This window comes from Macrosteles quadrilineatus, unplaced genomic scaffold (assembly GCF_028750875.1).
Source record: "Macrosteles quadrilineatus isolate MER2022 unplaced genomic scaffold, UCM_ALF_1.0 Scaffold_5__1_contigs__length_97177068, whole genome shotgun sequence".
Lineage (NCBI taxonomy): Eukaryota > Metazoa > Arthropoda > Insecta > Hemiptera > Cicadellidae > Macrosteles > Macrosteles quadrilineatus.
Window position 1 is genome coordinate 72,872,940 of NW_026542598.1, and position 13,332 is coordinate 72,886,271.

Genomic DNA, 13,332 nt, shown 5'->3' on the forward strand with positions numbered 1-13,332 from the left:
TTAATACTGTATTTACTAATGTAATTTAAAAAACTTTAACCCAGTAATAGGCACCTGATAATTCTTAAACATCTAATCAAAGTCTACGAGTTACAAACAAAGTTAGTATTGTTTGTTGTAAAACGTGTTTTCATAGAATTATAGTTTAAATATCTTTTCTTAATGGTTTTTATCCGTCTAGACCGTTTGATAAAGTGCATTTCTCACAACTTAGCTGTTTCAGTTTGGTTTTATATGTGTATTATCAAGCTATTGCTAGGTTTATCCTGTAATTTTATATTGTTTCCCTGTAACCTGAGGTCGAAATCAAAAAACAAAAGGTGGTTAGTCGAAATAGAAAGATTGTTAGTTTGAGTGAAGTTTGGGTAGACTGGACATAACAACCTCGCCTTGTTCACATTATTATGATTACTTCTGTCCTAAAAAGATTAGTATAATCATAAGAAAAGGTTCAATATGGAAAAATATGTGTATAATATTAAAATAAAATTATCGTTGTGCTCTGTTGAAGTAGGCTTTTAAATTTCACAATCCAATAAAATAAAGGTTTGGTCCCGTAATGGTTCCGTCGAGTTATTTAATGAAACAGTCTGGCTCAGTTTAGAAACGCGGCGCTTAGAAACCAGAGTAAACTTCTCGTTTATCCAGATAAATTACTTCCAGAAATAGCATTTAAGAGATAATATCAAGAGGGGCCAAATTATTCGGAGGAAAATGAGAAAGTGCGCCGCTGAATTAAAGCAGTTACTTTCCAATGTCAGGGACGGGAGGTACTGTGCAAAATTAATGATTACAAGGATATTTATAGCTTTGTTTGCAGACTCACGTTGTGCATTAATCAAGTTTGGGTTGGTTTTATGCGAGATGTAAGTATTTTTGGATTTAATTAATTGTTGATTGAGCGTTTAATGAAGAAAGTGATAACGACTCGGCTTCGGTTCTCAGAAATGTCCAAGGCAAAACAAAGACTTGATTGATTTGGGACAAACATGATTCTAGGAAATCGTTAATTAAATTTTATCAAGAGTCGATTGCAACATTGTAATCTTTTAACACTGCAGTGGAGTTAGATTTATTGATTTTCCCATTTTTTCCTTAGCATTGATTGTTAAGCAACGCATACAGGAAACTTTTATTAGCGCTTTGTTTATAGTATTCAACTTTTAACAAATATCCGCTAACGTTTTTAAAACCATTAGATTACACTCATTTTCTGTAATATGTATAAACTTATTTTATTAAAAGATTCTAGGGAATACACACTTACTGTACACTTTTAAACGCAACTTTTATATAACACACTACAACAAATCATACACTTTTTACATTCATGGAAATAAAAGGAATGTCTCTTCGTTAGGATCAGTAATATTTGGCGGTTTCTTATTTAAATTAATATCACAATTGTACACTAGAATATGGTCGGTAGGAATAGTGGGTTTATACAAATGTACAGTGAGAATGCTATTTACAAGAGATCACAATCTAAAATACTGATTAGCTGCTCTATGCCTCTGGTGGAGCTCTAACATACTCTGTGGGGACGATGGGTTCCACGTGTTCTACGATCACATGTAGCTCAGTCTCCCGATACGTTTTGCCGTCCGGTATCACCAACATGTGGTTCTTGTTGGACTGTTTGACGGGAGACGGAGAGTTTGGCACGTTCATATATCGTTTCGCCTTCTCTTTGAAGCCCAAATAAGCGAGCATCAAGATAACCGAGAGCGAAATTACACTACCAGAGATAAAAGCTAGAGTGAGTAAAATATTGGAGTCTTTGATGTTGCAGAACAGTCTTCGAAAGTCTTTCACGTTTGTGGCTCTCTCGAGGTTGTGGCAGTAAATGACGTTTTCCACCTGAGGAACAGCTGTTGAGACCCGCGGGTCTGAAGAAAAGTAGACGAGGTCTGACGTCCAGTAGTCGGCGTTCTGGCAAGAACATTGTTGGTCTACCACGATCCAGTCAAGTCGTGGAGTGAACCCGGTGGTGTTGAAGATCAGAGGAGCGCTCTCGAAGTCTACCAATGTGTTGTTCTCGAAGATAAAGTCTTGCTTCCCTGCTTCCTGTAGGAACCTCCTTTCCACGGTGAAGCCGACGAATCCTCCCTTCTCGACGTGGGTGAACACGTTGTCCATTATCGTCACCGGTCCTCTCGTGTGGATGTGCAAAGCTTGATGTTCTACGTGTCTCACTAGTGACTTCAACAATCGGAAATTCCTCGGCCCGTGAATCTTCAGACTCAAATACTTTGCGGTATCGATCACGACGTTGTCAAATTTCACCTCTTGATTCACTTCAACATCGATCATCAGTCTTGTCGGTAACACGTTGAAAACAGAGTCACTCCACGTGAAGAAGTTCACGCTGAACTTTTTGAAAGATTGGGATTCGAAGTCTGCAACGGAGACCCGCTCAAACTCGATCTTCTCCGCGTGTTCTATGGCGGCGAAGGCGTAGGCGCTGACTCGGCTGATGTTGACTGAGGAGAGGACGATGTCTCTGATTGATCCTTTGAAGCTGTAGCTGGGGACTTCTGGGATGAAACAGTTGGTCAGGTTGACCATCAGTCCTGTGTGAGAAGGGTTGTCGGTGACCCAGCTGAACGCGTGCTCCTCCAGAGTCAGGTGGTCAATGTCTGCAATCGTGACTTGCTGCAGTGCTGGCAACCTGGAGAGAGTTCTTGAGGCTAGATGGACGTGTGTGCAGTTGGTTACACTGATACTGCTGAAGCTTTCCTCGTCCAGGTCTTTCAGATAGATTTCCTGCAAAAAAAGTCTGTAACACTTATTCGTTCATGAATTAAGATATGAGAAACAGTTTCATACTAAACAAAAAAAATATGTATTGTGTGAATTTTTATATATTTTTTAAAATCTACTAGTCCAGTACGGTTCTTATGAAAAAGAGAAGACTACTTTAGACTACTTTGGCGAGTTCCGATAGGGCGAAGGTATCCCTCAATAGGCCTTGGTTGTTGTCAAGTTAACTCACCAAAGTATCTGATGACAATTCACAATCCAAGCAACATCCCTTCCTTCTTCTCTTTTCTTCTTAAAGTATGCTAGTTTAAACTTTGTGTTTTTTCTTATATTTTAACGCTCCACAACCTCTGATAAATCTCATAAAGAACATATAATTATTTTTACATTATTTATAAGTAATCACATTATTAGTATATTTGTCAATTATCAGTTATTTAAGATGGGGACACCACTTTATGCATGTTTTAACCCAAATATGAGTGAAGTATGAGTGGCGCGATCTTGTAGTCTTGTTAGTGACTAAGGGGAAGTTACCCAGCCTACGCTCATAAAATAGAATATTATAAACATACGTCAATACAGTAGTATTGTCCACTAACACAGAGATGAATAACACGAACTATAATGCATTATACCAAAGATATAACCAAAGATTTTCAGATAGAGATCACAGATATTTTCACTCCTTAAAAAAAACATTCCTTCAGCAAACATTATCGTAAATAGATATAACATCCAGTCACCTTTATTTTGGACGTGGAGCAGTCGCACAGCAGTTTCCCTCTCACACATCGACACGGTCCCAGATCACAGATGGTGGTCGAGCTTGGGTTAAGAACGGCCTCTGTGAGCCAGCCGATACATAGCCACAGCCATAGTGAGCGAGCCACCATCTCATCTGGCTATGTGGCTCCTCATCCTCTGTAACCAAACCAAGATCGTTACCGATGAAAATATATGGAGGAATTTATTTATCTTCACGCCTTGAATTCAAGCAGATCCAGAATTCTTGTGAAATTCGTTATGTCAAAAGTAATTGTTTGGCGACACCATTACAGTGAGAAATAATTATAATTTAGAACGTAAATGGAAGACTCTAAAAATGGAACAAATATAAATTGTATTTTCTTAAATGTGATTCAGTTTTTTTTTATCACGCTTTATGTGTAATTTTGAGTTAAATAAATTATAGGCATAGTTATTAATACATTGCTGAAAGTTAACTACAGTGACTGCAAAATGATTACGCGTAAAAAAATTATACTTAAGTAAAAATAAATCTGAGTATTAAAGCCATAATAGGTTTGACGACTTGCTATTCCTTAAGTTTTTTTTTCAATTTTAAAAACTTCTTCAACAGAGCACATTCCTTTATACAATTTTCGACTGCGTATATCATACATAGTTAACTGGTGATGGACCTACTTACGTGGTACATGTTATTTAGTATCCAGTATGGATGGATTATATATGGAAACAAATTTGTACACCTTTTTTTGGAGTTATATGTAGTTGAATGTGCATTTAGATACTTAGAACGTAAACATAAAAATATTTAGATAATATTTATAGTTAACTTATTGAGAGGAAACTTATTTGTTAATTATAAGTATAAGGATAAAGAAGTCTATGTTGAGTTTATGAATTTTCACCTACCAACTTGTTTTTGTTTTTTGCTTGGATATTTACTGAGGAATATTCACGGTAATTCTATTTATTTTAGAGTTAATTAAAAAGTTAAACGTGTGAAAATTAAATTTTACGCGAAACATCTGAAATTGAATTCTTGTTGCAATTCCCGGTGATCCTTATTTTGTAAGTGGTAGAGCTTGGAGTATTTTCTTTGCTTGATAGTATATTATTTTTCAAAAACAGTGGACCTATAAACACTATCTAAATCCTTACTAACCCTTACAGTAAAGTTGCACGGTTCACACATGATTTGTTTTTACGCGTTTAAATAATCCACTCTTTAAAAAATATTTCAGGATAAATTATTCAACTAATCTGTTTAGCGAATTTACACAAATTATGGATCTATAAAGTGTATCAATACCCAACAAGCATAGACTTAAAAATTGTGTCAAAAAGCACTAAGTTAAATACTGCTTCTATCACAGGTATAATATGTTATAACACAATATAAATCTAAAACTATATCGTATATCTAACAGAGTTTATGTTTGTCAAATTAGTAGGTTAAGCTACTAAACATTGTTCGTTAGACATATTTTTAGACATTATGAGAAGTTTAGGTGTGATTATGTGAAAATTCAATACATTCTTTGCTTTCTTAATAGTTTTTAATGTCAAAACGACGATAAATTAGGTAATTTGGTAATTTGATAATTTTAGTGACTATTCGAAACCAATCACGACTTTTAAACGAGTAGGTCGATATTGTTGTTGTAAGTAATTTAGAAGGCTGTTACTTTCAATGCACACAACAACAACAACAAAATCTGATATAACTAAGTAGTAACATCATTTTTGTATATAAGTTATCAATTTTATGTGAAATAACTTTAAAAGTCCTATTTTTACCGTCATTGCACAGACTCTTGTAATTTGTCTTGTGGAGTTTTAAGCTACTACCATAATACATTGTTCATAACTCATCTATTCACAAAACGCAATCATCACTTTTGTAAAAAATTGTTCTTGCAATGAAGAGGTTTCAAATTATGTTCTTTTATTGATTATGTACCATGCCGCATCTCATTTTCTTGTAGTTATTCTACAGTGATGGAACGTTCTAAAAGCTGTTTACCATGCAGCCTTACACTTTCACGGGACTAGCATAGTTTACCCCCTAAAGTATTGTGCTATGCAGCCTTACTTTCTCATTTCTACACTAGACGCCCAAACAATATTTCAAGCGATAATGTGAGAGCGTGGTGTTGAACTAAGCGATCAGACCCGCCATAACTCAGATAAAAGCGTGATCGTCTAGCCGAGGTTAATGTAAGTGATAACAAAAGTCTGGACTGTTTTTGCGTTTCAGACCTTCACTAGTAATTGAGCAACAAGGGGTCTGAAGTGTGGAAGGGTTTTTGTGTAACAAAGCGAGGGTCAAGGGTTTCTGTGAGTGTCTGACTTTTGAATATTCAATCGCTAGATCTACAAGGCACGATTGAGATAGGTGAATGTGTGATTATAAACAGTTGTTGTTGGGACTAGATAAAGTAGATGTTGGATTCATCGTCTTTTTTGTACGTGTTACTTGGAACAGCTACAACCGATAAAACTTTCGGTTGTGGTTAAACTATTCTAGTTATGTACTAAATATTTGAATATTTATTGTATTGTGTAAGGCATTAACTACATAACTGTATAATGAACTAAAATCAATGTAGTACTGTTTTATTTATTTGTAATATAATGGTTTGCGTACATAGATTTACGACAAACAAGAATACTGTTATATAACTCATTGGATCGTCTGCAACCATTATATTTAACACCTTTTATTTTCATTCATAATTAATTTTGTAGTAAATAAGCCATCCGTTTTCGATCATATTTTGTATAAATGAAATAGTTATTTGTGCAACTAGTGAGAAAAGTGAGCAATTGACTCACTCGAGAGAAATCCTTACTCACGAGCCGTAGGCGAGTGAGGAATGGTTTCTCGAGTGAGCCAATTGTACTTTGAACTCGAGTTGCACATTATACTTTTCCTACAGTTACCATAAAACCATAATTTGTTACCATAATTTATGAAGAAACATAAACTATTTTTGCACAGTGAACTTTTAATATAACATTTAATGTGAAATGACAAATACAACAGTACAACAGCTGACCAGCTGATTTACAGCCAGTGCTGCCAACGTATTTCGCGCGCATACGACGTTGCCTGCATGTTACGTGCTCACTATTTCGTGCCTTCACGTTGCAAATCTGGAGTGAGACAAAGTAATTAGAGTGAGACAATGTTAACATTGTCTCACTGATGAGCGAATTGGTCACTTTGCTTTCTCAAATCAGTGAGAGAACATGTACATTGTTAGGTAACTGTAGGAAAACTATATTGTCTATCAAATAATCATATATTCTTCATTGTGGCTGCAGTTTTAGCTGCAGCCATACCATTAACAAAGGATTTTTTTGTTTTTAATTTTGAAAATTGTTTAAATATAAAAGACTGTGTTTGAGGAATAAATAAGTAGGCACCTTTGGCATTAAGAGTTTGTGTTGTCGCATGGTAGGGATGTGTTTTAAAGCTCTAGTAGTTCTGTTTTAGGAATTAAGGATTTTGTACACTACAGCTACTAAACCAATGCTGTTCCTAAAAATAATTCAGTGCCCCGCCTACTTATCAAGTTTATTACTTTGTCCAATATTTGTAGAGAAAATTTGTATTTTTTATATTTGTGTATTAATCGTTTAAGCAATATTTGTTTATATGTAGGATATAACACGCTTTGGTCCGGTGTACAAACATTATATCAACAAAAATTTCCCTTTCCACTCGAATAAGTGTTGTCTACAAACAATTTCGAGAATTATTTCGGTTTATTTTGTAAAAATATTTTTCCGCAATCGAATCACATGTGTAAACGCCGCTTCTGTGTAAACGCCGCTTCTGTGAAAAACCGCCGTTCCGTTTGCGTTTAAATTGAATTTTCCGTGCGTTTTGTCGGGATCATATTTCCTCCCCTCTACACTCCCCTCCCCTACACGCGTGTATCTGCCGCCGGATGCTGTGGGAGATCCGAGAAACCGAACCGGATGTTTAATTACCGGAGCGGAGTTGTAATTAAATTGACTGGCGGGAAACAAAACTGAACTGCCGCTCATGTGGGGTCGGTGGATTGGTAATTAGCAATATTTATCACGGGAACGTTGTATTTCGATGCTTGATTGTGTTGTGTGTTGTTTATTAGCTAATAAATTGTGAATAACATGAAAATATTATAATATTATATTATATTATATTATAATATTATATTATATTATAATATTATATTATATTATAATATTATATTATATTATAATATTATATTATATTATAATATTATATTATATTATAATATAATATTATAAACATGGGTGGATAAGGCTGGATGGGAGGGCTTACCCTCAGATATGTTGTGCGCCTATAATTTTGTGTATGCAGTATAAAATATTTTTTAAACTCAGTTCATTGCTTTTAATGTTTAAATTGTTTGCTTTGACATTTTTAGACGTAGTTTACCAAATAAAAGTCAAAAGTAGTAGTAAAACGGCGTTTCGTGATACTATATGGTCAATAAAAGGTTACATTACCTGAGGACTGCCTTGTGGGTTTTGTTAATCCAGTAGGATTACGTACGTTTCGGCAAATATATTGCCATCATCAGATCTAGAACTTGAAGGTTAAAATCTTGATTTTTCGACACACATGGTCACGTCAAAGTTTAAAATAGAACACATACACAAAACGAACATTAAATACATGTAGGCCTTAATGTTCGTTTTGTGTATGTGTTCTATTTTAAACTTTGACGTGACCATGTGTGTCGAAAAATCAAGATTTTAACCTTCAAGTTCTGGATCTGATGATGGCAATATATTTGCCGAAACGTACGTAATCCTACTGGATTAACAAAACCCACAAGGCAGTCTGCAGGTAATGTAACCTTTTATTGATTAGCTAACGTGGTTTAGAAAAACAACTACATTATGAAAATACTATATGGTTTTGGTAAAAATATAAAACTTTAACTGATTATGCTCAAAAATACAATTTGGATATAAAAATAATCTTAAAAATAAATTCTCATTAATTTTTTTCATGTGTTTAGTATTTTCTTTTTATTCTGTGCTTTTACGGGAATCAATTTTCAAAACAATTAGTCTTGTATCTGGTTAATTGAATCCGTCCCTATGAATAGGAATGATTTGACAATGGTATACGCAAAGCATCAGCCTGATTTTCAATACTAGTTTCGCAAAATATAGGTTGTTCAGTGTATTCAACTGTGTATGCCTTACGTAAAAACATTTATACATGATAAATCGACTAGTTTCCTTAACATTTATTTGAGGCCGTGATGCTTTGGAAATCCGTTTGAAACTTTAATTATGATTTCCAATAAAGAACGTAGTGTTTTATAGGTCAACCTTTTGGTTACTTGTGTATCAACAAACATGCTAATGGAATTCTGGTCTAAGTTTACCTCATGCTTGGCCAGTCTCGTGCCGAAACATTAAACATTTATACAAATCGCTCTCGTGTGATATACTAATTTGTTTTAAAATTATACAGTATACTCATAACTGACGAATTTAAAAGGATTTTTTGTTTTTTCCCTAACAAGACGTTAGGGAAAGTGTCATAACTTTTTACTCTGATATGTTTCTATTTCGACCCATATTAGACAAGGAGGGATGAAAGGTAGTCTTCAATTCTGTTATCTCGAGTGAGAAGGAGGTTATTTTAGTATATGAGGTAAGCAGTGCTTGTTGATGTGTTGTTATCAGAGCGCGTCGTGCAATGAAGCAACAGTTGGTGTGATAGCGCTGATAAAACTGCGTTCTGCGTTCTGCAGTGTGCACGCTGTAAACCGAGAAATATGTAAAATGCATTATGAACGCAATCTTTTGTGTTAATTTTAAGTATTTAATTTTGAGAAAATCGTTTTGACAATACGTTTAGGACTAACACACTACGTAAATGTTTAAACATGTTAAAATTTACTTAAAAAATTCTTATACAAACGAGCTCAGTAAAAATTCTACTGTACGTTCATTTAAAATTACATTTGTTATGTGTTTTTATACTTTAAATAAACATTCATTCTTACACTAATTGTATAATTAATTGTAGGTATAATTGAATATTGTTATTCACACAAATTTTAAACAATATTTAATCATTTCTATTAATTTTAATCCACCTTCCTCTTGCTATATTAAATACACTATTTACACAAATATTAAACTGAGATACGTTAAAACAAATGAATTCACAGTATTTAAGAGATTGAGGTCACGGACCGTTTTATCACCAACGGTGTCTCTTGTTTGCTTGATCAAAAGTCAAACAATAACAAACAATAGGTCACCGCACCGCGAGTACGACCTTTGTAGTGGTAAATTGTAAGTTTTGATTGTTTGTGTAAGTAGTAGTATATCGTAGTTTGCAACTGTAAGTTGATGCAATTGCAGTTATCATTGTTTATTGTAATTTACCAGTAGTTTGATTGTACGTCAAATGATAACGATTTGTTCATATATGAACTTTTCGATTTGTATAATTATTTATTTAATCTATTTAAATGTTGACACACATAATTTAAATTACGTTCAAGTTTTAGAGTAACCTACGCAGTACTGAATTACCTTAGTATTTATTAGCAACGTAAACATATTTGCCAGTATGATTACATTTAGGTAATTTCAATGCCTTAACCATCCACCATGAATTGCCATTTACACCACATAATCTAAAACTTCACACTACTAAACCACCTCTAACAACACTAACCGATAGCACAGATGATTACAGCGATTCAACAGGTAAACGTTGATTATCTCCGATTAATCCATTACGTTGAATAAGCACTTGTGGATATCTTCATCGTAAACAGTTGAACACTTCGTCGACGTAAGATCGCATTGTTACGTACTACGTACTACGTACACTAACACTGACGTCTTCTACCGAACCTTCCTCCACCGCTGTTTTTCACAGACTGTCTGTCTCTTGTTGCGCCGGTGTCCGATATGTGACTTAGTATCCGCGGTTCCCGTCAGAGCGCTCTGTTCGATAGATCGATTGTTACCGTGCGACTATCGGTATCTTGAATATCGGTTGTCGGTAATTTATGTTCAACTTACTGATCGTCCTTTGCAGGTGTGAACACAATTTTAGTTTTGTTAATTTGTCTACATCAGCAGTTTCTTACTCTAAGGGTTCGTCCTCAAGTGCATAAAATGTCAACATAGTCATTTAAGTTGAATTCATCAATAGGGTTGGGGCATGGGCATGACACATCATAAATTGAATATAGCTAGAATAAACTTAGAACTATAGTAGGCTTTGTAAATTGGTCGAACACAAGTATACTAATCGATCCATTAGACTTTCATAAACTTATGAATTATGCTTTTGCTTTTAATTATGTTGGATAAAAAAAAGAATCTTTCTGTCCAAGTTATAAACTCATCCATCGAATTTTCTATTATGACAATATAGTTCAAATTATTTTCTCGAGACAATGTCATTAACATTTTTTAGTTTTTGTTTCATTTTCCCTGAAATCTTTTGGCGAAGTTTTAGTGAACTTATTTCTCTTCGGAATCAATATTTAAAGCAGATGCGATCGATTCATCGATTGTAATGTTCGATAACGAACATCGATGTTCTACCTATCGATACTTCACCACGATTCTGCTCGGTGGGGGAACCTCCCCTATCAACCTCCCTCCCCTCTTTTATAACTTCCCCTCGAATTTACATCTCTGCTTTATTATCACCTCGCCTTACCGTTTCTCACGTTGACGATATTGCTTTCTCTTCTCGTGAGAAATAATATTGACATTTCCATTTTGAAATGAATATTGTACAACTTCAACTACTCGCAGTGTTTTAATTATCTTTGCCGGATTCAGCGTTTCAACGTTGGATGTTTGTGTTGTGAGAGAACTTTGAGACATTTTTAAGTTGTTCACCTTTTCGTTGTTTGACAGTTGTTTTCGAAAGAAAAAGATTTTTACATCGTAATTATTTAGTTTACCATGACAATCGCCGTTTTATTCTGATCTTTAAAAAAAACGTGTTTACGATTCCTCGTTATAAATACCACATTTCAGAAATACCTTGGATTTGACATTGTTAATTTCATTTATATGCCTTTGATCACTCAATATTCAAACAATTGTTTTTATTGTGATGTTAAATGTTTAATCGACAACGATGTACGTATTGGCTTTTTAACTACGAATGTGGGCATACAAATTGTATGCGTCATGAATGTAGAATTCTTTAATTGTAAAACAACATGGTGCTACTATGTTCAGCAGCGTCGAGGATTTCAGATTTCCGTCCCAAATGAGTAAAATTTTGTCTATTGTCCCAATATTCTGATTACCCGGAATCAGTAGTTTGTGCATCTCAATATCAACAAATGTCAAAATGTAATTAATAGTTACCGTGGTTGAAAATGGCCATATTAAACAATATTATATTTTCATTTTTTACCGAAGAATATAAAGAATTTTGTTTGATGGTGTAACTATGGCACAAATGTGTTGTAACTATGGTAGCCAAAAAGTTACCTTAAGGATAGTTATTACGTTGCTTTATGTGGCCATAAATTATTTTTAGTAAACTTCATCAATTACGTTACTATATCTTGTAGACATACAGTACGTACCAAATGTTTAAAAACTTCTGTAGCCTACCCACTATCTATAGGCTAAAAGGATGACTTACGAATAGTCAATTGCTTCAACGAAAGGAATAAGTTGGATTTATAATAGCAAATTGTTTCAATACACAACTATTTTCCCTTAATGGGGATTAAGAAATTTTCAACCATTCACTCAAATGTTATATATTTTTTATTTTTAGCTTCATTTCTTTCTACTAAACTAGAACGACTTTCCATAACGTATGGATAAAAATAAATAAATAACACCCGTACCGCATTACTTACTCACCTCTATAAACTGTACACTAAGTAAAATGTATGTATGCAACGACATATCCAACACACCGGATGACAGCACACATCGCTGCCGGATCGACAACCGGATTATGATAATGCGATTACCGGATTATCGGTTAATCTCGTTTAATATCCCGTATATTGCCATCTAGCATGCGCGTGTGGTTAGGCATTCATTACTGTAATTATTGGGGTCCGTCCCTGCGCCGGCTGGGCCAAACGATAAGAGAGGATTCTATTGGTGCGTTTGCAAATCGTTTCAGTCGACATATTAATTAGCATAGATGTAAAAACAGATTTCGTTAGTTTTAATTAACTGGTTGTTTATTCACTGTGATTTATGTATAAATCAGCTGTGGATCAGTGTATTAAATTGGGGTTATTCGTTGAGCTATTTTACAGAGGATGCCACATTTGTTGGTCCTTTTCGCGTTAATATCACTACCACTACTATTTTTATTGCAATTACGTTTATTCACTACCAGAATTATTTTCATAATTAGCAAGTTTGGTTCGTTAGGGTATTTTAGAATAGTTTCATTTTATAATTTATATTCACATACTAGGCTTACTGTTAAAAATGTCGGAATTGCAATACAAAAGTAGTGTCAGTGAATTAACGGAAAATAACCAATTTTATCTAGTAATGGATTAACCTAATGTTAGAGACAGGTGTTGTATCATTTTTATACGCCAGTTATCGTAAACTAAACTATTATTTTCGAACATTATATTCAAGTTGTCAAATTGCATTCTACGAGTATACGGTTTAAATCACACTAGGTTAGGTAGGCTATCCACTATTTTTGTCACGAGATACAATAGGGATAGTCACATGAGATCACTGTTTTACACTGATCAGTGCAACGCTATAAAACAGGTAAATTTGCTAGAAAATAGCATGATA

General features: G+C 34.3%; 2 protein-coding genes across 2 annotated transcripts in view; one reads left to right on the plus strand and one right to left on the minus strand.

The window, feature by feature from the left end:
* Positions 1-13,332, plus strand: part of LOC128993926 (E3 ubiquitin-protein ligase MYCBP2-like) — a 572,029-nt gene that overhangs the window by 325,355 nt on the left and 233,342 nt on the right. The gene's annotated exons all lie outside the window — the stretch shown is intronic.
* Positions 1,270-10,449, minus strand: LOC128993924 (uncharacterized). Its single transcript, XM_054418045.1, has 3 exons — positions 10,241-10,449; positions 3,510-3,687; positions 1,270-2,766 (listed from the first exon to the last, which is right to left on the minus strand). Exons 2-3 carry the CDS (start codon positions 3,657-3,659, stop codon positions 1,507-1,509), a joined length of 1,410 nt encoding a protein of 469 aa, XP_054274020.1. The 5' UTR covers positions 3,660-3,687; positions 10,241-10,449; the 3' UTR covers positions 1,270-1,506.

Bases quoted from the DNA above. Each gene is read 5' to 3' on its own strand.
- LOC128993924 (XM_054418045.1), bottom strand. From the start codon at position 3,659: ATGGTGGCTCGCTCACTATGGCTGTGGCTATGTATCGGCTGGCTCACA. The intron at 2,767-3,509 runs GTGACTGGATGT...CTTTTTTTGCAG, and splicing joins GCTCCACGTCCAAAATAAAG to GAAATCTATCTGAAAGACCT.